The sequence below is a fragment of the Equus asinus genome, chromosome 7, assembly GCF_041296235.1.
Source record: "Equus asinus isolate D_3611 breed Donkey chromosome 7, EquAss-T2T_v2, whole genome shotgun sequence".
NCBI classification, from domain to species: Eukaryota; Metazoa; Chordata; class Mammalia; order Perissodactyla; family Equidae; genus Equus; species Equus asinus.
In genome coordinates this window covers 48,678,442-48,705,577 of record NC_091796.1, presented here as the reverse complement: position 1 = coordinate 48,705,577, position 27,136 = coordinate 48,678,442, and the positions used below count along the sequence as shown (strand labels likewise).

General features: G+C 41.6%; 1 protein-coding gene across 2 annotated transcripts in view; it reads left to right on the top strand.

Moving 5' to 3' along the window:
- LAMA3 (laminin subunit alpha 3) overlaps positions 1–27,136 on the top strand; it is a 255,342-nt gene that overhangs the window by 13,148 nt on the left and 215,058 nt on the right. For both annotated transcript variants that reach the window (XM_044774483.2, XM_044774485.2), the window contains exon 2: positions 14,459–14,611. In XM_044774483.2, coding sequence (XP_044630418.2) covers positions 14,459–14,611 — 153 coding nt within the window. The remainder of the gene's footprint in view (positions 1–14,458; positions 14,612–27,136) is intronic.

Sequence of the window (27,136 nt, the reverse complement as noted above, 5' to 3'; positions counted from 1 at the left end):
GCCCTGAGCTAACATCCATGCCCATCTTCCTCTACTTTATATGTGGGACGCCTGCCACAGCATGGCTTGATAAGTGGTGCATAGTTCTACACCTGGGATTTGAACCAGCAAACCCTGGGCTGCTGAAGTGGAACATGTGAGCTTAACTGCTACACCATGGGGCCAGCCCCTAGTAGACTTTTATTTGAATAAAAGTATAGCTGTTAAAGTCACTCTTTCTAATAGAAAGGTTAGACCTGATAAAATCGTCATTCCCTCTCTCTGAGCACCATGTTGCCTTTGAAGTAACTCTTTCCCCGCTACACACTTGGTGTTACGTGCAGCCTCGTTTTTCTTTGATCACTTGCTTTCCTTGGTTGTGAAGTATTGTTTTCCTGTGGCTATTACACATAGCAGCCGTCACTGTAGCTTAGGAGGATTGTCGCTGAAACAAATCACAGTAGAACCATTTGATTAATCATGAGGAAGATGAGGCCAAGGGCCTTCAGAATCATTATAATGTTTGTAACCAACAGTTCTCCATCTTCACTAAAGGTAAAATAAAAAGGGGGGTATAATGTTGCAGCACAAAGGACTGAGCTCAGCTATGGAAAAGAGCTACCCGTGCAAAGTGTGCTGCCCACTGAAATGATTTTTAAAGAGGGGGCGGTGAGAAGTCCCTCTTCGGGTCAAAATCCTGTGTGTGGTCTTTGAGGCGCAACCACAGGCAATTAGAAGGCTTTGACTGGCAGGCCTCACGAGGGAAAGCTGCCCTCCCCACACCAGACTTGGACACAGGGGGTGCATTGCAGTTTTCTGGAGGGAGCTGTAGTCAAGGATTCAGGCGCCCTGGATCAGCCTTGCTGGTGTGCACGTCTGCCTTCTCAGCCCAGGAGCCTCTCCTCAGAGGCTCCAATGGCGGCACTCCCCAGGTGCCTACTGACAATTCCTTATTGGGGTGCTTCGGCTGAGGCACTTTTCCCCACTCTGACTCAGTACGTTTCTACTCCTGCTCCTTCCTTTCTCCTTCCTCCCAACACCCTGGGCCCATAAAAAGACAGGAGTCTTTTGTTTGGGACTCCTTGGCAGTGAGATAGTTATTCTGTCATCTGACCCTTGCCTGGTGCCGTTCCATGGGGAAAAAAAGGAAACTGGGGAGTCAGCCCCTTTCTCTTTTACCTCTTGCCTGCACCCTCACAGTAAGTGAACGAAGTCTTGATTGTTACTATCAGATTGTCTTGTTGTCCTCGTTGACCACCTCAACCCCTGGAAACTCGACAGGAGCTGGTGGAATGTCTTTTATGGATGATCCCTAATGTAGATTCTTATTAACTCTGGAAGGAACTGCTACTTGCAGACGTGTGTATACACACTCGTGTGTGATAGTCATCTGCTCCTATACTTAACAAAGATTTACTGACATCTTTGTGCCAGGCACAGAGGATGGGGATATAATGGGCTGGGAATATAATTCCGAACAAGGCAGAAAAGGTCACTGCCCGCATGGAGCTAGCATTCTATGGGGATACAGCTACCAATGAGCAGACAAGTCAACAAGTATGGATTATTATTGTGTCTTAGAGAGAATAAACAGGATTTTTTCAGAGAGGTTAGTGAAGGGAAGCTTCTCTAGATCAAGTAGATGGAGAGGCTTTTCTAAGGAGGTGTTGATGGTGCAGAAACCTGAGGGTTAAGAGGAAGCCAGACTCATGAAGAAGCTTGGAAAATGTGTTCCAGACAGAGGGACCTGCAGGTGCAAGGGCCCTGAGGTGGGAACCTTCTTGGTGTGTTCTAGGAACTCAGAGAGCCACACTGCCCTAGTGGTTATGTGTTTTGAATGTTATCCCTGAGTGACATCTCTGTGTCCCTTCTAGACTTTATAAATACTTCATTCTGTTTTTGTATATATTTATACTCTTTCTGGCCCTCAAAAGAATTTAGGCAACTGATAAAATTTTAGTAAGATGAAGAAAAGAGAGAATTGAACGAATGGGAAGATAAAGCAGTAAAGAGTGTAATTATTTTATAAGGAGATTAAAATAATAACAGAGGGAATTGAGAGGGAAAGCTTGGTTTGAGGAATGAATCAGGTCAGGGTCAGACTGTCTCCCTGGGGACAGTAGCTGACTCATTGCAGTTCAATAGTTGATGTTTGAATGCATAAACTCTCAGGGCAGACCTGTTTTCATAAATCTAGCCTTTTGGATAAAGCTTTAAAGAGGAAGGACTTTGGGTTTCTGGCATTAAATGGGCAGGCCTAAATGTGACCTGGTCTCCCTCGTCAACCCGAGTTTGTTGTAAAGCAGGCCACTTACATGCAACCACAGGTACCAAGCGACCCCTTATGGCCAGTGAAATGCCAACACAACACATAGGGAACAAGAGAACAGAGGGAGAAGTGGAAGGAAGAGGAATGTATGGAAACCATTAAAATATGGCTTTTAAAACTTCCGGAAAGAACTTCTTGGGCTCTTTCAAGAAGAAACCAGTGGGTCCTAGAACCCCAAAGTAGATTGTTTGGTGCCATAATTAAAAGCCTGGGCTCTAGAATCAGTAGACGTCACTTTGAAAGCATCCTTTCCTAAGGATGTGACCTTGAGTGAGTTATTTAACCTCTCTCAGCCTTGGTTTCATCATCTGTAAAATGGGGCTATAATATCTTTTAGTTCATAAGGTTATTCTGAGGATTACATGAAGTAAACCATATGCACCTGGAACATAATTAGTGTGTAATAAATGGTAACTCTAATTAAAGGTTGTTAGGAAACCTATTTCAGTAAAAAAGTCAAAATAACAAGGCATTGAGAAAAGGGGCCGGATGTGATGGGTGGAGTCGATTAGGAGAGGGAGGCATAGGTGCCTGAGAATCCTCTTTGGAATAGAAAGAAATCACAATGAAGAAGCATGTTGTAGCCAGAAGAATGACCACCACTTTCTTTGTTTCTTCTCTAATTTGGCCATGATGGAAAGATAAGCAAGGAAGATGGGTAGCTGAGAAGTCTCTGAAACTGGTGGGGCTCCATCTAAAGATGGGAAGGCTGAGTTGAGCCTGAGTGGCACTTCTTGGCCACAGCAGGCAAGGGGTCAGAAGTTAGGAGCTAAGAATGGGTTCCTGAGAGGCCTGAGGGATGGAACAAGTAGATTTGCATTAGAATGGAGAAAGCAAATCTAGGTTTAGTTACCCTGTGCTTTCTAATAGCTGAGTTAGTGACACAGGTATCGGTCTGCCATTTCACATTTATTTATTTATTTTTTTTATTTTTTATTTATTTATTTTTTCCTTTTTCTCCCCAAAGCCCCCTGGTATAGCTGTATATTCTTCGTTGTGGGTCCTTCTAGTTGTGGTATGTGGGACGCCGCCTCAGTGTGGTTTGGTGAGCAGTGCCATGTCCGCACCCAGGATTCGAACTGACGAAACACTGGGCTGCCTGCAGCGGAGCGCACGAACTTAACCACTCAGCCAGGGGGCCAGCCTCCTCATATTATTTTTTAAAATCTGGAGTTCAGCTTCTGACGTTAAAGATAAAATTACACACACACACGCATTTCTTTCTCTGGAGAGAGAGAGGGTCCGTGTCTGGGATTACCCCTTCTCCCCATCACTAGTTAACTTGTTTATCACTTTCTAGTATATTTCCTTAAGTGAGTAACAAAACAGTTTATGCCATTTCCATTCATTAACAAAACGAACAAATATTCGGTGCCTACCCTGTGCCAGATCCCATTCTAGGTAGTGAACAATAGATGAACTCCCTGCCCTCAGGGCTCTTAACAATCTGGAAAAGATGATAGACAGTAAATAAAGCAAATGATAAGTGATTCCTGCTCAGAAGAAAGAAAGAGCATAAGAGGAGAGAAACAGATGGTAGAGGGCAGCACTGCTCTAGATGGAGTTGTTAGGGAAAACCTCTCAGAAAAGGGACTTAAGTCTGGGAGAAACATGAAGCATGTTCCCGGGAGAGGGAGCAGCAGGTGCAAAGGCCCTGAGGGAGGAACATGCTTGGAGTGAATGAGAAACAGGAAAAGGCTCAGTGTGGGTCGAGTGGAGCCAGTGAGGGGAAAGTGGGAGGCTTTTGCTCTAAGCGCATTTGTTTGTTTATCTCCTGATGGGAATGACCCAGCAGAGGGATAAATTGAGATGCAGGAGAATGTGTGTGTTTAGGGGTGTGATTGCAGATGCAAAGTCCTTGAACAGGCAAAAGGGATGGGACTCAGCGTGTGTTTGTGTTTAGGGGGCGCTTTGGAGCACAAACAGCTTCTTCATAGCAATGGGAGGCAAGGCGACTGTGTGGGCTCAGATGCAGGGAGGTTTGTGGGTTTGAAAGGTGAGCAAATTCAGTAGATTCATCAGGAGAAGAAAAGAAGGCAGAAGAGGTTGGGGAGTGTGTGAAATAATTTCTAGGAGAGTAAGAGAGGGAATATAGTGAAACATTTTACCAGTAGAGAAAAAAACCCCACAATTCTGTTGTCTGTGGATCAAGAAGCCAAAAGCATCTTCCTTTGCTTGGTGGGGCAGGTTGCCTAGTGGGAGAACACTCATTTCTCTGGCCCAGCCCACATCCCTGAGGTGTCTTCTCTGCTCCTGGATGGCTCCCCCGCCCCCTGGAGTCCTCCTTCCCTGCCTTCCTGTCTTGGCTCCACCACTTAGGCAGATTGCTCAACGTCTCTGTGCCTCTGTCTCCCTATCTGAAAAAGGGATGATTGTGCTCACCTTATAGATTTGCCATGAAAATGAAGAGTCAGCACATGCCAAGTGCAAGGTGCCATGTCTGGCACATGGATGTTTCCTTTTGTCATCCCTGCCATCAATGCAGCTGCTTCTGTCATGGCTGCTGCAAGATCCATTGCTAGTGGCACACCCCCCACATGCCTGTCACTGTGACCTCCGTGGCCCCAGACTGCAGTGGGCAGAAGAATCACCCGGGTGCTTTATAAAAGTTCTGATTCCTGGGGCCGGCCCTGTGGCCAAGTGGTTAAGTTCACACGCTCCGATTTGGCGGCCCAGGGTTTCTCTGGTTCAGATCCTGGGCATGGACATGGCACCACTCATTAGGCCATGCTCAGGCGGCATCCTACGTACTACAACTAGAAGGACCCACAACTGGAATATGCAACTATATACTAGGGGGATTTGGGGAGAAAAAGCAGAAAGAAAAAAAAGAAAAGAAAATTCTCATTCCTGGCTCCCACCAGAGATGCTGATTCTGTGGGTCCAGGGCCGGACCCAAGATGTGCATTTTAAGTGAACACCCCAGCAGTTCCAATGGCGGCATGGTCACTTTATGGACAGTGTCTCATTGAATCCTGACAACCGCCACGTAAGATTTGCACTGTTAGCCCATTTTAACAAAGAGAACACAGAGCTCAAGGGAGGCCAAATAATTTCGAAGCTGTAACTGGTAGAGGCAGGATTTGAACCTCCATCGTTCTGCTCCCCAGTGCATCTCTTTGAACCTAGTTAAAAGAAAAAACCTCCAGTATTTGGCTTCAAGGGACACAATTTTTTTTTTTTTTTGAGGAAGATTAGCCCTGAGCTAACATCTGCTGCCAATCCTCCTCTTTTTGCTGAGGAAGACTGGCTCTGAGCTAACATCCATGCCCATCTTCCTCTACTTTATATGTGGGATGCCTGCCACAGCATGGCTTGCCAAGCAGTGCGTAGATCTGCACCCAGGCTCCAAACTGGTGAACCCTGGGCCACGGAAGTGAAACATGAGAACTTAACCACTGTGCCACCGGGCTGGCCCCTGAAGGGACACAACTTTTGAGTAATAGGTATAAATTTTGCAGACATTGTCTTATCTGCCTTTTTAAAAAACATACTTGGAACCAAACTTGAGCTTATTTTTTTATAGATGCTTCAAATCCCTACCTCCAGGAACCTCGCACAGCACAGATGCAACACTCCACCTCCTGGTGGGGTGAAATCTGTGTGAGGGCCACAGAGCTGGGCGCTCTCCCATGATACGTGATCCCCCTTCACCCCACCAAGTGCAGACTTACAGATCTTCAGTAAATTTACAGAATGCTTGTCGTAATCAGTGGTAACCACATTGATGTGCTTTTGTGCCTCTCAGAAGGGAGAATGCTCTGAACAAGGTCTTTTTAAAGGAGCAATCCCAAGTTTGGAATGGGTGCATTCCAGAATGTTCTCCACATCGGGGCTCCAGCTGGCTTGGGTTTGGGCACTTGAGACATTGCCTTTAAGGCCCATAACCTCAGGAACCTTTGTGAGTGATGGCAAGGAGTAGGTTCATGGCAGCACAAATGTGGTGATATGCAATGGGGCTGTTGATGGATGAGTATGGTTAAATGCTCATCTTGCCGGGTTTTCTGTGCCTGCCATAAGGGCGTGCATCTGAGCTTCTGTCAGGCAGGGTTCTCTCCTGAGCTGGGTCTCTTTCCACACATCTGGTCTTAGGCAGCTGTTTGGAAAATCATGTACTTGCTCTTCCAGTGTAACCTCACACTCCATCCAAGTCTAAAACAGGGCTCTTTGATGTAGCTTGCAGAGCAGCTAGGCCAGGATGGAAAGTGTTCTGGGCTGTGAGTAACGTCACCAGACCCACGCACAGGTCCTGGTTTCTGCATGTCCTGGCTGTGAGGTTTGAGGCGAGGCATTTCACCTCTTTAAGTCTTTGCTTCTTCATCTTTAAGCTTTGAATACTTTGTTAGACACCTCAGAGTGTTGTGAAGATCAAGCAAAATGAAGCGTGGTGTGCCTCTCCTGGGCTCCCACATTCTCGTGCTATCTTGGTCCCAGCACTTTTTGGTAATACATGATGTTTGAGTTACTTCTCTCCCACTGCGTATCTTTAGGGCCCAACTCTTAGTGTTTATTTTTACCTCAGCATCCAACGTGGTACTCTACGTATTGTAGGCAATTTGGAAAAGTTGAATAAATGAATGAATGTGCAAACAATAAAAGCAAAGTTATGTTAGGAAACAGTGCTACAATCAACCTCTAGTTTCTTAGAACACTACAGTGTTCATATTGTGAGTTCAGTTGCAAAGTATACATGAGAGGCTTTTAGTTAAGGAGAATCGTCAAAAATATTTGCAACTAGGAGAGACTGTTTTTTTCCACCCTTCTGAAAAAGTCTAGGTCACTCCATGGGCCTCTGGGCAAACATTGGCTTATCTTCCGGGGCCCTCCAACCTTGGAACTCAACTCGGTTTACTTGTTTGTTTGAACGGTCCTGTCCCCTTTCCCTCTAGCCCCTTCTGTTACATTTGCTATTTCCTGTATGACTAGGCTGATATTAGCCTTGGCAGAATTCAGAGTGTGAGTCCCTTGTCCTGTTCATCTTTCAGTCTCCTCATCTCTGTCTGGAACAGTCTCTGGTACAGGGTATATTATCAGTACAGGTTTGTTGCATGGATGAATGAATAATTAAACACAAGGCTGTAAGAATCCTCCTTATTCTCTCTGTCCCCTCTTCTCTGACTTCTATCAGGTTTTGTCCTGCTTTTATTTATTTATGATTATTTTAAAAATATTGGACCTCAGGTGCAGAGTTGGATTATGGATTATTCATAACCCTCAGTTTACGATATACTTTCACCATCGGTCCTTGCATGCTCTGCTTTAATGTATATATGGATGGATGGATTTTAAATAGTGTGACAGCATCCATAAACTTGCTATGAAAGCCAAAAATAGGGCCTTGATAACTTAGGTTTAGCCACGTGGTTTCCCACCTCCCATCCCTCTGTCTCCCACAATCTGGGGTAACCATCATCCTGAATCCTTTATTAATTTTTCCTTTTTATATAGTTTTTATTATATCTGTATATCCCTAAAAAGTAAGTGCTTTTCATTTTGGTTACTCTTACCTTTATAAAAAGTACATCATGCTTTTTTTTCACTTAATGTGATATTGCTAAGATTTATTCATGTTGTTTCACATTGTTGTATATATTCATTTATTCATTATTGTTCATATATTCATTCGTTGTGTGAATATACACTGTTGATTCATTCACGCTCCTCTGGCTGGACAGTTAGTTTATTTACAAGATTTTGTTCTTGTGAACAGTGCTGCTATGAATATTCTTGAACACAATGCCATGAGATTCGTGCAAGAGTTTCTTTTTGGGTTATGAGCTTGAGAGTAGAACTGCTGGGTCATAGAAATGTGAATTTCTGATTTTAGGAGGTAATGCCAAAACAATTTCCAAAGCTTTTTCACCAATTCATACTCCTACCATATCCTTTTCCATACTTGTTATCCTCAAACTTTAAATTTGGGCCTGTTGAGTGGTACAGCACAGTGGTCTGCCCTGATCACTAATGATGGTGCTGGTGAACATTTCCTCAAATGTTTATTGCCATATGTGTTTCCTCTTCATAAAATGCCTATTTCTACTTTTGCCCATTTTTCTATTAAACTATTTATATTTTCCTTGTTGATTTGTAGGAGTTTGATATATATTTCTAATGAGAATTCTTTGTTCAGTTATTGATTCTTGTGTAACACACTACCTCAAGACCTAGTGGCTTAAGACAGCACAAATTATTTTTTTTTCTCACAGTTCTGTGGGTGGGCTGGGCTCAGCTGGGTGGTTCTTCTGTTCCACGTGATGTCAGTTGGGGTAACTCACTTAGCTGCATTCAGCTGCTGGCTCAGATGGACTGGACAATCCTTTAAGACTAATTACAGGAAATAATGTATGTTACTGAGTTTCCACGATGTCTAATAAACCAGAGTTGTAGCTGGTAGATGGAGGAAGAGAGTTATGGGGTAGTGGTTGACATGTTATCTCTGAGGCCCTGGGCTTAGGTCGTGGATCTACTCTTTACCAGTTGTGTGATTCTTGGGAAAATTACTTAACCTCTCTGCTCCATTTCCTCAACTGTAAAATAGAGGTGATAATAATCTTAGGGTGCGAATATGAAGTGCATGATGCCCAGTGCATAGTAGGTGCTCTATAAATGTTAACTTTTGTTACTATTATTATTATTTTACAGTTGAGAATCACTATAACAATACAAAAAACATCATCTTCATTTCTCAAATCTACACTATAGAGATGGAGATAAATGTATGTTGTAAGTGTCCACATCCTTGGAAGAGATTTTCTTCCAACCTGGTGTAACTCTTCTAAATTTTGAGAAGTAATGATTCAGTTCCCTCACCAAATAATTAAACTGGTAAATGCTTTCTAGGGAAAAAAAATGGGAAAAATAAAGATCATTGAAGGGAAAATACCCATAAATGTTTAGTTGTCCTTGCTAAATAGTTATTAATTATGCTCCTTGTTATAATAGCAAAATTTTATAGAAAGAAACCAAAATGTTTTTGAAAAATTGCCGATGGGCTCATCCTTTATTGGGCTTCTGTGATGTGCTAGGCAGAGTGCTGGACTGAAGTGGTGTAGTGAAGGGCAGGACACTGTGGTCTCTCACCTCATGAACTGATGGGGCTGCATACCCCAAGGTGCTGCTTCTGAGTTATGTAAATATCTTTATATAACGTCAAGAGACAGAGTTGTACATAGACATATTACCACATAAGAAAGAAGCCAAAGTTACATACTAGATGAAAACATTTGGTCACACATTTGGTTAGACATCAGGATCGAATTTTTCTTTGAACATTTAAGAATTAACTTCCAAGATGCTCCCTAGGGCAGAGCTCGCCTTTTGTCACTGTACATTTCAGTGGAGACTGTGGGTGTAAGTTTTCTTCTTTGTCCCCCTCTATGGGATGGTTGTGCTCCAAGAAAATTTGAGAGCAGTGTAGTTCAGTATGTCAAGTCCACCACTGAGTAAGCATGATCTTTTGACTCAGTTAAAATATATTCAATATATAAGAAAGGACTGCCTTCAGCTTTTTACATGGTAATGGCTATAAAATTCTTAATTGTGAAAACAAAACAAAACAAAACAAAAAAACAGAATCTGCCTTCCAAAAAAGAGTAAATCAATGAGAAGTTAGAAATGATGATCACCCCAGGTAAAAGTGGACCCCCATTTACCTACTGAATTAATAACTAACTTCTTACTCTGGTGTCCACAGCCCAGCCACATCTCCCCCATTTACCTTTCAAGTCTTGTCTTTCATTACTTGTGCTGTTGTTAAACTGCACCAGCTGACCTCTGTGCCTTTGCTCATTCTGGTTCCTCTACCTGGAACACCTTCCCTGTAGGCTTCTCACTGCCACTTACTAAAGTTCTATCCATCCACACAGGCAATGGAAATTCCGCCTCTTCCACCCTGCCTCTCCTGAGCCCATAGAGTATATATTTTTTTTACTTGCTCTTTGTCTTTATTATATACCATCTTATTTTACTAAAACAATTTGTGCATTATATTCTATACTGTGGGATGTTAGTATTACTAAGCTTTCTTTTTATTTGTATTCTCCTTGATTTTGTTTAGCTGTATCATTTTATTTCCACTTTTTTTATTGCAGTAACATTGCATTATAACATTATATAGCTTTCAGTATAACATTATATAGCTTTCAGATGTACATTGTAATATATTTCGAATTCTGTGTAGATGACATCATGTTCACCGCCCAAAAACTAATTACAGTCCATCACCAGACATATGAGCCTAATCACCCCTTTTGCCCTCCCCCTCCCCCTTCCCCTATTGTAACCACCAATACAATATCTGTTGCTATGTGTTTGTTTGTCATTGTTTTTATCTTCTACTTATGAGTAAGGTCATATGGTATTTGACTTTCTCCCTCTGACTTATTTCTCTTAGCATAATACCTTCAAGGTCCATCCATGTTGTCACAAGTGGCCGGATTTCATCATTTCTTAGGGCTGAGTAGTATTCCATTATGTACATATACCACATCTTCTTTATCCATTCGTCCCTTGATGGGCACCTAGGTTGCTTCCAAGTCTTGGCCATTGTGAATAAGGCTGCAATGAACATAGGGGTGCATGTATCTTTGTCACTTGTGTTTTCAAGTTCTTTGGGTAAATACCCAGCAGTGGACTAGCTGGATCATATTGTAGATCTATTCTTAATTTTCTGAGGATACTCCATACCACTTTCCATAGTGGCTGCACCAGTTTGCTCTCCCACCAGCAGTGTACAAGGATTCCCTTCTCTCCACATACTCTCCAACACTTGTTGTCTCCTGTCTTGTTAATTCTGACGGGAGTGAGGTGAGATCTCATTGTAGTTTTGATTTGCATTTCCCCGATAGCTAATGATGTTGAACATCTTTTCATATGCCTGTTGGCCATCCGTATATCTTCTTTGGAGAAATCTCTGTTCAGATCCTTTGCCCATTTTTTAACTGGGTTGTTGAGATGTATGAGTTCTTTGTATATTTTGGATATTAATCTCTTATCTGATATATGGTTTGCAAATATCTTCTCCCAATTATTAGGTTGTTTTTTCATTTTGTTGATGATTTCCTTTGCTGTGCAGAAGCTTTTTAGGTTGATATAGTCCCATTTATTCATTTTTTCTTTTGTTTCCCTTGCCCGGTCAGACATGGTACTTGAAAATATGCAGCTAAGACCAATGTCAAAGAGTGTACTGCTTACATTTTCTTCTAGAAGTTTCATGGTTTCAGGTCTTACATTCAAGTCTTTAATCCATTTTGAGTTGATTTTTGTGCATGGTGTAAGATAATGTCTACTTTCATTCTTTTGCATGTGGCTCTCTAGTTTTCCCAACTCCATTTATTGAAGAGACTCTCCTTTCTCCCTTGTATGCTCTTGGCTACCTTGTCGAATACTAGCTGTCCATAAATGTGTGGGTTTATTTCTGGACTCTCCATTCTGTTCCATTGATCTGTGTGTCTGTTTCTGTGCCAGTACCATGCTGTTTTGGTTACTCTGGCTTTGTACTATATTTTGAAATCAGGGAGTGTGACACCTCCAGCTTTGTTCTTTTTTCTCAGGAATCCTTTGGCTATTTGGGGTCTTTTGCTGTTCCATATAAATTTTAGGATTCTTGGTTCTATTTCTGTGAAAAATTTTGTTGGAACTTTGATAGGGATTGCATTGAATCTATAGATTTCTTTAGGAAGTGTGGACATTTTAACAATGTTAATTCTTCCAATCCAAGAGCACAGAATATCTTTCCATTTCTTTGTGTCTTCTCCGATTTCTTTCAACAATGTTTTATACATTTTGGTGTACAGGTCTTTCACCTCTTTGGTTAAGTTTATTCCTAGATATTTTACTCCTTTTGTTGCAGTTGTAAATGGGATTGTATTCTTAATTTTTCTTTCTGCTACTTCATTGTTCGTGTATAGAAACCCAACCGATTTTTGTACGTTGATTTTGTATCCTGCGACTTGACTGTATTCATTTATTATTTCTAAAAGTTTTTTAGTGGATTATTTAGGGTTTTCTATATATAAAATCATGTCATCTGCAAAGAGTGACAGTTTCACTTCTTTTCCGGTATGGATCCATTTTATTTCTTTTTCTTGCCTGATTGGTCTGGCTAGGACTTCCAATACTAAGTAAGAGTGATGAAAGTGGGCATCCTTGTCTGGTTCCTCTTCTTAAAGGGGTAGCTTTCAGTTTTTCTCCATTGAGAATGATATTTGCTGTAGGTTTGTCATATATAGCCCTTATTACGTTGAGGTATTTTTCTTCTATACCCATTTTATTTAGAGTTTTTATCATAAATGGATGCTGTATCTTGTCAAATTCTTTCTCTGCATCTATTGAGATGATCATGTGATTTTTACTCTTCATTTTGTTAATGTGGTGTATCACGTTGATAGATTTGCAGATGTTGAACCATCCCTGCATCCCTGGAATGAAACCCACTTGACCATGATGTATGATCTTTTTAATGTATTGTTGTATTCGATTTGCTAGTATTTTGTTGTGAATTTTTGCATCGATGTGCATCAGTGATATTGGCCTTTAATTTTCTTTTTTTGTTTTGTCCTTGTCTGGTTTTGGTATCAGGATAATGTTTGCTTCATAGAATGAGTTAGGAAGCTTCCCCTCCTCTTCAATTTTTTGGAAGAGTTTGAGAAGGATGGATATTAAGTCTTCTTTGAATATTTGGTAGAATTCACCAGGAAAGCCATTTGGTCCTGGACTTTTATTTTTTGGGAGGTTTTTGATGGCTGTTTCAATCTCCTTATTAGTGATTGTTCTATTCAAATTCTTTACTTCTTCTTGGTCCAGTTTTGGAAGGTTGTATGTTTCTGAGAATTTATCCATTTCTTCTAGATTATCCAATTTATTGGTGTATAGCTTTTCATAGTATTCTCTTATTATCTTTTGTATTTCTGAGGTGTCCATTGTAATCTCTCCTCTTTCATTTCTGATTTTATTTATTTGAGTCTTCTTTCTTTTTCTCTTGGTGAGTCTAGCTAAGGGTTTATCGATTTTGTTTATCTTTTCAAAGAACCAGCTTTTGGTTTCATTAATTTTTTCTGGTTTTTTTTAGTCTCTATTTCATTTATTTCTGCTCTGATTTTTTATTTTTATTTTTTTTGAGGAAGATTAGCCCTGAGCTAACATCTGCTGCCAATCCTCCTCTTTTTGTTGAGGAAGACTGGCCCTGAGCTCACATCCGTGCCCATCTTCCTCTACTTTATATGTGGGATGCCTACCACAGCATGGCTTGCAAAGCGGTGCCATGTACGCACCCTGGCTCCAAACCGGTGAATCCCAGGCCACCAAAGCAGCACATGCACACTTAACCGCTAAGCCGCTGGGCCGGCCCCTCTTCTCTGATTTTTATTATTTCCTTCCTTCTGCTGATTTGGGCTTTGTTCTTCCTTTTCCAGTACCTTTAGATGTGCTGTTAGGTTGTTTATTTGGGATTTTTCTTCTTTATTGAGGTAGGCCTGAATTGCTATAAACTTCCCTCTTAGAACCACTTTTGCTGTGTCCCATAGATTTTGGCATGTCGTATTTTCAGTTTCATTTGTCTCCAGGAATTTTTTGATTTCTCCTTTGATTTATTCATTGACCCAATCGCTGTTCAGTAGCATTTTGTTTAATTTCCACATTTTTGTGTGAGCCCATGGAATATTTACCACCTTAAACCCAGCACTCTATACTCTTGCCATAGCCCACTTCCCTTATGATTATTTGTATACCTAGCACCTCCAAGAGGACTGTGGGCAGGGATCCTCTTTCTATCCCAGTGCCTGACACAGAACTTGCACAAAGTAGGATGTAAAATGTAAAAAGGATTTGCTGAAGGAACACATCTTTGCATCCCAAGTACAACAGGCTCTTCTTAAAGTCTCAAACAGGTCAAGAAAAACATAGATGTAAAAGATGGAAGATAAATAGAATCTATATTCAAGAAATGCCATAAATAGAGGTATAAACAAGTGATAATGATTTAAGATTAAGTGAAAAAGAGAAAGCCTTACTGCTGTCTTTGGAATACTTTATGGTGCGTTTCACCAGGTGACATCTCTAAGCCGTATAAAGCAGTCTTTGTTTTGGTTACCTCCTTTACTAAATTGATGAGAAAAAGTTACTTGAAAATAAAAAAAGAACTTTTTTTTTCAGGGCCAGTTCTGTGACTATTGCAATTCTGAGGACCCCAGGAGAGCACATCCAATCACCAATGCAATTGATGGATCCGAACGTTGGTGGCAAAGCCCCCCTCTCTCCTCAGGCACACGGTACAACAAAGTCAATGTCACCTTGGATCTAGGGCAGGTAAGTTATGCTTTCCACTGGAATGAGGAAAGTCAGTTTGGATCATTGTTTTTGTGGTTATTTCTGATATAATAATAATTATTTAAAAAAACAAAGTCCAATTTTAATTCACTAATTATTGTGAAGCCTGTTACATTAATATTTGCATCTCTCAACACCCAGTACTGTGCCTGTCACAGTGCAGACACCTCTACCTGTCTATTAAAGGAGTTAAAAAATGATTGTAGGGCCAGCCCAGTGGTGTAATGGTTGAGTTCGCGTGCTCCACTTCAGCGGCTCAGGGCTCATGGATTTTGATCCCTGGCATGGACCTGCACACACCGCTCATCAAGCCTTGCTGTGGCAGCATCCCACATACAAAGTAGAGGAAGATTGGCACAAATGTTAGCTCAGGGACATTCTTCTTCACCAAAAAAAACCCCCAAAGTTCTAACTAGTTTCATAGGAAAAACATTTTTTATTATTATTTTTGATTGTGTTAAAGTAGATATAACATAAAATTTACCATCTTAGCCATTTTTAAGTGTGCAGTTCAAAGTGTTAAGTCATTCACAGTATTGTGTAGCCAATCTCCAGAACTCTTTTTCATTTGCAAAACTGGCACTCTGTACTCATTAAACACTAACTCCTCATCTGCTCTTTCTCTAGTCCATGGCAACCACCATTCTATCTTTGTCTCTATGAATTTGTCATCTCTAGGTACCTCATATAATTAGAATCATGAAATATTTGTCCTTTTGTGATTGGCTTATTTCACTTAGCATAATGTCTTTAAAGTTCATCCATGTTGTAGAATATGTCAGAATTTTCTTCCTTTTTAAGGCTGAATAATATACCATTGTATGTATATATCACATTTTGTTTATCTATTCATCCATCAATGGACACGTGGGTTGTTTCTACCTTTTGGCTATTGTGAATAATGCAGCTACAAACATGGGTGTGGTGAAGATATTTTTATAGCATTCTCTTCCTGGAAATCCTGACTCTGTGAACACTAACTACCATAGTTTTTGGCCTTATTTGGCCAGCTGGCCCACAAGGTACCCTGACTTCAGGCCTATCTCTATGTGGTGGGTTAAGATGGCCCCCAGGATGCCTTCCCCCTGGTATACATGCCCAGTGTAATCTTCTCTCCTTTGAGTGTGGGTAATACCATGAATATGATGGTTGTCACTCCCACAATAAGGTGGCATTATATGACAAAGATAAAGGGATTTTGCAGATGTGTTTAAGGTTCCAAGTCAGGGACCTTAAAGGTCCCTTTGATCAAAGGGAGGTTATCCCTGGGAACGTCTCTGAATTAGGGGAGCTCTTAAATGGGACTGGGCCCTCCTTGAAGGAAGAGATTGGAAGCATGAGAAATTTTCCTGCTGACATTGAAGGGGAAAACTGCCATGTTGCAAATTGCCTGTGGAGACAGCCACATGACAAAGATATAAAAGTAGGTTCTAAAAGCTGACAGCAGCCCTAGCCAACAGCCAGCAAAAAAGCAGGAATCTCAGTCCTACAACCACAAGGAAGCAGATTTTGCCAACAATGATTGCAAACTTGGAAGCAGGTCTTTCCAGGCATCTGGTGGACACCTTGATTGCAGCCTTGACCCTGAGCAGAGAACCCAATCACACCATGCTCAGACTCTTGACATACAGAACTGCAAGATAATAAATGTTGTTTTAAACCACTAAATTTGTAGTAATTTGTTAAGCAGTAATAGAAAGGTAATGCATCTTCTTCTTTACTCTTTCAGAGCAGAGAGTGCCTCCCATCTGTTTTACCCTATTCCTTCAACAAATGTTGATTGAGTACCGTCTATGTGCCAAGCCCTGTTCTAGGCATTTGCGATACACAAGGGAACAAAAGATAGGGGGATTCCTTCCCTTGTGGCACTTATATTCCAGTACAGGAGATAGCAAACAAAAATATACATAATAAATAAGTAAATATAATATGTTAGAATTGACAAGAGCTATGAAAAAATTAAAAAGTATATCAAGGTAAAAGGCTCACTAGTGCCAGGGACGAGGTCAGTTTGCAGTTTAATTGGGATGGTCAGGAGAGGGCCTATTGAGCAAAGATTTGAAGCAGGTGAAGGTGTTAGTCATGCAGATATCTGACACCCAGACAAAGGAAACAACCCTGCAAAGCCCCTAAGGTGGGAGATTCCCTGGAAAGTACAAGGGGCAGCATGGAGGCCACAGTGGCTGGAGCAGAGTAAGGGAGGGGGAAGTGGTGAGAGAAGAGGTCAGAGAGAGAACAGCAAGGACCAAATCACGTGGGCTCCCATTGGCCATGATAAGGACTTTGGCATTTAAGTGAAATGAGAGCCATTACAGAGTTTCAAGCAGAGGAATGACATGATCTAATTTATGTTTAAAAAGGATTTCCTTGCCTGTTCTGTTGAGGATTATCAGGGGGCAAGGATAGAAGCCAGTTAGGAGACTCTCACAATAATCCACAAGAAAGATGCCAGTGGTGGCAATGGAAGTGTGTGGTTAGATTCCAGATATATTTTGAAGATAGAGCTGCCACGATTTCCTAATGGATTGAATGTGGAGTGTGAGAAAAGAGAAGATTCATGGAAAATTCTCAAGACTTTTAGTCTGAACAACTAGAACTATTGTTAACAGAGATGTTGGAGACTGTGGGAAGAGCAGGCTTGGAGGAGATTGTGGGAGGAATTATTTTGGATGTGCTTAAGATTGAATACTGTCTGGACATCCAAGTGGAGATGTGGACTAGACACTTAGAAATATGAGTCTGGAAAGCTGTCTGGGCTGGAGACAGACGTTTGTTGTGGGTTTCTTCAGAATTTATCCTATTTAGGATCTCTCACTTTCTTGAATCTGTAGGTTTATAGCTTTCACCAACTTTGGGAAGTTTTTAACCTTTCTTTCTTCCTTCCTCCTTACTTTTCCTCTTCCTTCCTTCCCTCTTTCCTATCTTCCTTCCCTCTTCCTCCTTCCTTCCTTTTCCAGTTTTGTTGAGGTATAATTGACAAATAAAATTGTATATAGTTAAAATGTCCAACATCATTACTTGTCACACACATACTTTGTGAAATGATTACAACGATGAGGTTCATTAACATATTCATCACCTCCACATAGTTACTTTTTTTGTGTGAGTGTGTGGTGAGAATGTTTAAGGTCTGCTCTCTTAGTAAATTTGAAGTAAATAATGCATTATTATTAGCTATAGTCACCATGCTGTACCTTAAATCCTCAGAACTTATTCATTTTATAACCGAGGACTTGTACTCTTTGACTAGCATCTCCCCATTTCTCCCACTCCTCAGCCCTTGCTAACCACCATTCTACTCTCTGTTTCCCTAGGTTCAACTTGTTTTTAGATTCCACATGTGAATGAGATCATACATTATTTTTCTTTCTCTGTCTAGCTTATTTCACTTAGCATAATGTCCTCAAGGTTCACCCACGTTGTATTAAATGGCAGGATTTCAGTCATTATTTCTTTGAATACTTTTTAAGCCCCTCTCTCTTCTCTCCTTTTGGGATTCTGATGATATGAATGTTAGATTTTTTATTATTATTCCACGAGTCTCTGAGACTCTGTTCATTTACTTTTTTCAGTTGATTTTCTCTCTGTTTTTCATGTTAGATAATTGTATTGTTCTATCTTCAAATTCACTGATTTTGGGGGCTGGCTCAGTAGTGTAGTGGTTAAGTTCATACACTCCACTTCAGCGGCCTAGGGCTCGTGGGTTTGGATCCTGGATGAAGACCTATACACTGCTTGTGAAGCCATGCTGTGACAGCATCATCCCACATACAAAATAGAGGAATATTGGCACAGATGTTGGCTCAGGGCCAATCTTCTTCACCCTCCCCCCAAAAGTAATAAATTCACTGATTATTTTCTCTTGTAAGATTTTTATTTTAGTTACTTTATTTTTCAGTTCTGTAATTTCCATTTGGTTCCTTTTTGTATCTTCTATTTCTTGGCTGAGGTTTTGTATATTTTTATTTACTTCAAGAGTATTTGAACTTACTCATTGAAGTATTTTTATGACTGCTGCTTTAAAGTTTTTGTTAGATAATTCTATCATCTGTTTCATCATCTAGTGTTGGAGTCTGTTCTCTTTTCCATTCAACTTGTTATTTTTCCCTGGTTTTTGGTGTGATGAATGATTTTCAGTTGCATTCTGGACATTTTAGATGTTATATTTAGAGACTCTGGATCCTATTTAAATCTATCTTAGCAGACAGTCACCCTGTTTAGGTTTAATGTGTAGGTCCTGGCCTGCTTTTGTGGGCTGTGGTTCCAATGGCAATTTAGTTTTCAGAGGTGATACACGCTATTCTAGTCTGCTTTGTTCATCTAGTGCCTGCGGCTGTGGCTTGGTCCCTATTAGTGCTGCCTGTGGGAGCAGAATGAACTTCTCCTGACCCATGATACTTGGTAGGGGTTGAGACACACTGGGCCTTCATGGCAGAGAATCCTTTCCCAGCCCACTATCCAAAACTGCGTTGTGCAAGTGGAGCTCCTGCTGAAATAGACATTTGGAAATTGATGGCATATAGATGGTGTTAGAATATGAGACTGGATGAGATTGAGAAGAGAAGAGGATCAAGGACTGAGGCCTGGGGCTCTCCAACTTTAGAAAGTGAGGAAAAAGAAAAGGAGCCAGTAAAGAAGACTGGTATGGAGTGACAAATTGGAGGAGGACAACAGGAGAGTGTGTGTCCTAAAAGCCAGATGAAGAAAGTATACAAAAAGGAGGGAGACTTGGGGCCGGCCCCGTGGCCGAGTGGTTAAGTTCGCGCGCTCCGCTGCAGGCGGCCCAGTGTTTCGTCAGTTCGAATCCTGGGTGCAGACACGGCACTGCTCATCAAACCACGCTGAGGCGGCGTCCCACATGCCACAACTAGAAGGACCCACAACTAAGAATATACAACTATGTACCGGAGGGCTTTGGGGAGAAAAAAGGAAAAAAATAAAATCTTAAAAAAAAAAAAAAGGAAGGAGACTTACAACTCTATAATACAGAAACAAGGAGCCCAATTTTCAAAAATGGACAAAGGACCTGAATAGACAATTCTCCAAAGAAGATACATAAATGGCCAATAAGCACGTGAAAAAATGTTCACTATCACTAGCCCAGGGAAATGTAAATTATAATCACAGTGAGGTACCACTGCATACCCAGTTGGATGGCTATAATCAAAAAGATAGATAATTATAAGTACAGGTGAGGTGTGGAGAAATTGGAACCCTAATGCATTGCTAGTGGGGATATATAATGGTGTAGCTGCTTTGGAAAACAATTTGATAGTTCCTCAAAAAGTTAAACACAGAGTTACCATATGACCCAGCAGTTCCACTCCTAGTTATATACCCAGGAAAAATGAAAACATATGTCCACAGAAAAACTTATTAGTGAATGTTCACTGTAGCATTATTCATAATAGCCAAAAAGTGGAAATAATTCAAATTTCCATCAGCTGATGAATAAAAAAAACAAATACGGCATATCCATGCAATAGAATATTATTCAACAATAAAAAGGAATGAATTTCTGATGAATGATGAACATTGAAAGCATTATGCTACATGAAAGAAGCCAGACACAAAAGACCATGCATCATGTGATTCCATGTATATGAAATGTCGAGATAGGCAAATCTATTGAGAAAGAATGGTAGCTTAGTGCTTCCCTAGGGCTGGATGTTTCGGAGGGAACTGGGACGTGACTACCTGCAGGTATGGGTTGTTGCAGAGAAGGAGATGAAAAATATGATTTATTGGACAACTCCGAATATAGCAAAAACTTTAGGATTGTACATTTTAGATGGGTGAATTGTATGGTATGTGAATTATATCTCAATCGAATTGTTAAAAAAAAAAAAACTCATGGAAAGTATGTCTCAAGAAAAACAAAGGAGAGAGAAAACAACTGTGTCAAGTAACGTAGGACTGATAACGACCAATAATGTATCATTGCAGGTGTGGAGGTCACTGGTAACTTTTTGAGACAGGATTGAAAAGCTGACTGTAGGGAGATTGAGAGAGAATGTGAGAGGAATTGAAACTTCTAATTTGAGATCTAATTTGAAGGGTTTTGCTGCAACGGGGAGAAGAGAAATGGGGGAAGAGTTGTTGAAAAGTCAGGTATAGAGAAGATTGATTGATTCATTCATTCATTCATGATAGGAGAGAGAGCAACAAGCTTGTGAGCAGATGGTAATATGAACAGGAGGGAGAAGACTGCTGCTGCTATTATGTGAATATGCTGGGTGCTGTCAATACTAACACTAATAATAATAGGACTAATACTAATGTTCACACTAATCTTTCTGCTGGCTACAGCTGTGCACAGAGTACAGTTCATGTAAGAATACTGCCTGAAAGCAATAAAAAAGGGAACTGCATCCCACAGACTGGAAATCGCATGATGCTGAGGCTTCTTCACGCAATTGTGTGCTCTTCATCGTGGCTGGGGATAGTTTGGTGACAGAAGGGCTCTCCACTTCTTCAGCCCATAGATTGTGTTAAATTAGTCTCTCCTAAGAATACTTCCACTGTCACTTTGCATCTGACTTAATTCAGGGGCATCCTTCATGGTTTGAAAGACTCTGTAACCCAGTTTCAACTATGAATTAGTCTTATCCCTCTAAGAGCTCACCTCTAGCATTAATTCAGTAGAAATTTTGCCTGTAATGACCAGGATATACCTATTGTGCCATTTATTTAACTGAGGATTTCTGTGGTTAGTTGGGAATTTTAACCTATCAAAATGATGTCTCCTGCGCATACCAGTGCCTGCTGGACTTATTCCCTTAAAGCTATTTTTTAAAAACCTACCTTTTAAAAACACCCTTTTGATGTACTGAAGAATCCCTAATTAAGACAGCTGAATTAAAAAAACACCAGCATTGGAGCAATTTAGTAATTTGCCGGTTGCTGACAGACATTTGCCATGGCAAACATCTGCGTGAAGACTGTGTCCAACCACCTCCTTACAAACTGGGGAGGCTGCTCTGTGAGGTGGTTGAGAGTTTGGTCCTGGAGTCAGCCCGCCTCAGTTTGTGCCCTGGTGCACAGCTCACTTGCTGTGTGACCCTGAGCAACAGACTTAACTGCTCGCTGTTGCAGTTTCCTCATTTATAAACTGAGATGATAGTAGTGCTTACCTCGTAGGATTGCTGTGAGGGTTGAACAAGTTAACTGCTTCATTCGTAAACCTCTTTAGGCCAGTGATTATTAAATAAATATTTATTCAATGGAGTAAAGTGAACTTCAACAAACACTCATTATTAAAACACACAGACTCATAACTTCTGCTCCTCTAGAAAACACTCTATACAATACTTTAGAAAATACTTTAGAAAATTCTAGAAACAGGAAAAGCAATATAAATTATGTCAGATTGAAGGTGTTTCTTTCTTCTTTGTGTTGGAGCAACATGTGCTTTAACAAGCATGTTTTGTCTTGTAAGATTCATATTTCCCAATGGTGGCATCTAGGTTTTCTTCTTTTTTCTGGAATTAACCATGAAAGTGTCACTCAGAGGTTAGATTTCATAACTGAAAAGTGACCTAAAGACCTTAGATTTAGAGAAGTGTGAATGTTGATGCATGGTTGGGAAATACTGTAGAGGGCATAAACTTGTTATCACCAAATCACTTTTTTCCAGCTACTGAGAACTGAAATTTGGTTTTCATATGCTGTAGTCGATTTGACAGCTTATGTTGTCATAAGGGGTCACTTTTCTCTGTCTTCTTTTGGACTGGTCATTGGTTTTCTTTGTTATTTTTCTTGGACAAAACAGTTTGACAACAACCTTACCTTCAAGACTCGATCTTGAAGGGCAGCTTTCTCCCTTACAAGGTAGCAAGTTAGGAAGTTTCTCGATTCACTAGCAGCAGTGGCATTTTCAGAGGCTGTTCAAGTTCATTTGATTATACTTTATTCACCAGTAATTAGAACATGACCTCTTACAAAAACTTTCATCTCGTTTAGGTCAAGTATAATGAGTTCATTTTGACATTTAAAGCAAATGTGATGTCCAGGTTTTAAAAGGAGAATTTCTGGAATATAGGGACGTTTGTTTCTTCTTGGACTCCTGGTGGGGCGTGACCTCCGAAGAGCTCCTGCTGTGAGATAGGAAGGGGTAGCAATGAGCTCTGGATGTGCTCCAGGATTTCCTTCAGAATCTGAGCAAGTCTTACTCTGCGAACTCCCTATGTTCACCCCCACTTTTCCTCCTCCAGGGTGAGATATAAGGAAAAACGTGGACGTGGGTGTTCTCATGGTTCCCTGAAGTCAAGGTGGCCAGGAGGAGCTGCTCTCAGGTGGGACTGAAGAGGCGAACCAGCTCAGGGCAAGACAGGAGCTTAAGCAGAGCAAGCCTGGCTCACTGGTTCCAAGGAACAGCAGGGAAATAGTCTCCAGAAGACTTTTAAGGCTTTTGTGCAACTTGTCATGCCCCTAAGAGTATCATTTTTAACCTATGAGTAGTAAAAATAAACAAAGACAAGACAAATAGACAACCTCCCAGCAAACCTCAGAAGGGATGACTGCCTCAGAGGTCGGAGGTATGAAGAGGAAAGGTGACATTGCACCCTGTTCTGCAGGACTGCTGGAGGAATGGGCCTGGCTGGGGCAGGAGCACAGCAGATGAGACAGTCCTTTGAGCCTCGTTAGAGGCAAAGTCTGGGATGCCAAGGCCTGCCCACTGCCCGCTGGTCCTCCACTGAGTGGGCAGCCCTGATGGATGGTTTTTGTGCTCATTCGCCTGTCCCATCGCAAGGGCCTACACTTGACTCTCTACTTCCTGCCTGAGGGGTCTTTCAAGAGCCCCAGGAGCTTTCTTAGCCTGCGTCTAGAGCAGCCTGGAAGTGCAGGATTTAATGCCCTAGGGGCAAACCCTCAACCCAGAGGGGGCAAAAATTGGTGGGAGAATCCCCCGTCTCCCTGCCCCTCTCTGGAAGAGTTCTAAAGTGCATTCTTCATAACTCTTAATGTCTCTGCCAGAACCCAGCCCTGTTGGCCCTGATAGGAATCTGCTCTAAATGAGCACATCAGTCATTGACTTTTCTCCCACCTCCGTGCCCCTCTCTCTCCCAATTTGTGCTTCTTGAGATCAAGTCCAAGATAAACTGTCTATACTCAGGTCTTTGTCTCAGAGTTGGTATTAGAGAGGACCCAAACCAAGACAGAGGAGAAAGGGGGCCTTGACTAAGACCGTGAAACCCTCCTAGATGTTCATACAAGCAAATACTATGAAAAAGTTATTTAAATTGCAATAAGTAGACAATTCAGAAAATGTTTCTAAAGCTCTCAGATTAAGAGTATAAAGGGAGTTCTTTATAATTCCTAAAGAAAAAAAATGAGTCACAGAGAAATTCCCCATTACTCTACCTATTTTTTCATGAACTCAGCATAGATCACGAACTCTCCAGGGGCCAGATGCAAATATAGCATCCAACCATCTGAGAGGGCATTTAGTATGCAGATGTCTTCTGGGATCTTTTTTTCTCTCGTCCTCTTCAAGACTTTGATGGATGAATCCAAAACATTCTTTGCAGCCTTTGTCAGCTCTGACTCAGACAGGGGCAAGGCCTGGGCTAGTTTCTGACTCTTCCTGGGCTCTTGGGCTTTGGAGACTAATGTGGTTGTAGGGATGCCTGGCAAGCAAGGTCACTGAGAGTCTGACTCACCTGGGTCCCTGGGTGGATACAGTTCAAACCAGAAAGTGAATTACTTTTGGATTTGACTGAATCTTCTAGATTCCTTAGGAATTCTCTAGACTACAAGCTTCAGGAGGCCAAACATTAAGTCTTCTGTGTTCACTACATGATGTTCTGCTCCCAACATCTTGCAAAGTATTCAGCACATAGCAGATACTCAATAAATATTTGCTGACTGAGTGTAGAAAGAACCAAGGATGACTCAAGGTTGGTCTGAATTTCCCCAGGGTATAGTACAAGTGGAAGCATATTGCTGTGAGACCAAATCTCTGGGTGGGAGTGGACCAGCCTTGGCTCTGTAGTTAGTAGTTGGTTCCACTTATGACGCTTGGGTCCCTCTGCAATGTCATTTAAGTATTTTATAGCTATAACACAATTAGAAGATACAGATCTTATTCAAAACAAATTTGGGCATGGTCTTATTCTGCAAGTTCTTATGCTATTGGCTAAAACTCGATCACATGGCCCCACCTAACTGCCTAAGAGCAGGCCAGAGAGTCTAGCTGTTGCTCAGGAAGAGGAAGCAAGCTTTCTAACCAGCAAAGCAGTCTTCAATGGTGTCCTACATGTGGCTCCTACCAGTTGTGAGAGCTCATCTGTGCATCTTTTCCCAGCTCTCTACTCAATGACATCAGCTATGGTGGGAGAATTTTTTTGTTGTTAGTGCCATGAATTCTCACTCCTAACAACCCTCTGTAAAGCAGAGAGAAACCCTGCCCAATTATTTTGCGCCATCCTCTCACTTTGGGGCACTATATCAGACAATGCTCTGTTGCTATTCGTAGGGTTTTCATGGCCAATTTTTTTGTCAGTGGGTGGCCAGGTCTTTCTTCCTGGCCTGTCTTAGTCTGGAAGTTCCACTGAAACCTGTCCACCGTGAGTGACCTTGCTGGTATTTGAAATACGGATAGCATAGCTTTCAGCATCACAGCAACACGCAGCCTCCACAGTATGACAACCGACAGACAGGTGGAGAGGTTCCCTGACTGGGGAATGAACCCTGGGCCACGGTGGTGAAAGCATTGAGTCTCTTCCACATCCCTGCATTTCCCCTCCACACCCTCCTTATCATCTAATTGATGATTATTCTTGCTCCTTAATATCTTGGAGTCTGGGTTCTCCTCTCTGTTGATACCACATTATCCTAGTTTGGCCCTTGATAGCTCTTCCTGTGGTTAGTCCACCAATCTTCTAAATCATTTCCCAGCTTCTACTCTCAGCTCCTCTGGTTTTGCAGTCAGCCTTGGAGGAAGAGAATCACTAAAGGTGAAATGAGAAAGAGTAGAAACAGTTAAAGTTGGTGGTCTTCCAAGGGTCTACCTGTCAATCTTTCTCATTGATTCCAGAGTGAAACGAAAACTTGAACATGTCTTTCTCCCTGGTTAACATCCTTTCATAGCTCTCCATTGCTTTAAGAATATATTCCAAGTTTCTTAGCATGGCATATAAACCCTTCACAAACTAGCCCCTGCCTTTTCACCAACCTCTTCTCTAGATGCTACTTTCTCTCAGAGACTCTATGCTACATCAGTAGGGACCTATTTGTAATCCCCTAAATACTCCATGACATTTCTGGTGCTGTTCATGGCTTTTGGGATACCTTCCTACCATGCCTGGTCTGGCTACCTCCTTCCCAAGATAACTTAAGTATCACCTACTGGAAACCCTCCTGGCTGCCTGCTTCTCCCTGGGCTGTTTCTGTTTACTCTGAGGCACTTACTACACTGTGTTGTGAAGGCTCAGTATGCCATGAGCTCCTTAAGGTCAAGGGCAATGAGATAATCTTCTTCTGTGTATCCACGGGGCTTAAAAGTCCTGGTACGTACCATGTCTTCAACCCATACTGAATTAAATGGAAAGAAAAATTCCAAACTGTTCTTTTCATATTATCCCATTGGATTGTATGTCTTGCTATAATCATGAATAGCCCTGCTTTGTTTTTTTAAAGATCTCTTAACACTTACATTTACTAGTTTCCATATATAACCAGCACCACAAGTGTAACGTATAAAAGAAATGAGTTAAATATGCATCCTTCGAAAATATGCAGTAGGCTGAAGGCAGACAACATAAATCCAAGAAACAGAAGCAGGAATAGAAATTGTACTAGGAAGCAGCAACACTTTTCTTCTGTAATTTTCTAAACTCTCTACAGATGGAAGTTAATATGATAAAGTGGTAAACAGAGGTCACTGTGACCTCCTTCGTGACTCTTACAAAGTAACCCTGGGTTACACGCTATTATGACTGGCATTCAACTACGGCCCAGGGTTAAGGCCATTGTAAAGCTGTCAGGGATCTTTCTTGTCAGGAAGGGTGATAGCCAGGGTTCGGCATCCCATTGGGAGGCAAAGCCTGCAGTGCAGGGAGAGGCACTAGAGGGGGTAGCCCTCTGGCTGTTGAAGGAGCCCACGTGGTGTTCATCTCTCTTAGAGCTAAACGGCAAACATACACATGGGGTTCATTTCTTAAGAACTGCCAGGGTCACGACTCATGCTGATGAGAGAAAAATAGAAAGAAAGCCCTTGGTGCCTTTTAGAAAATGTTAATTCTATTTCTCTGAGAGTTGGCCATGCAGTTCAGACAGAAGACAGCATGCCATGATACCGATAATAAGTTACGTGGAACTGTGAATTGACCAGGAAGGAAAGTCACTGTCTCCTTGAGAGGGGCCCAGGCTGCTGTGCCAACCTTTGGTAATATGGGGGTGGTCAGGGTGGGAAAGAGACCAGGGCATAGAACCTGGGAAGCCTGGGGTCAGGGCACCAAGGGGTCTTGTGGTGGGCCTGGCAGGCCCTCACCTATCAGTTGA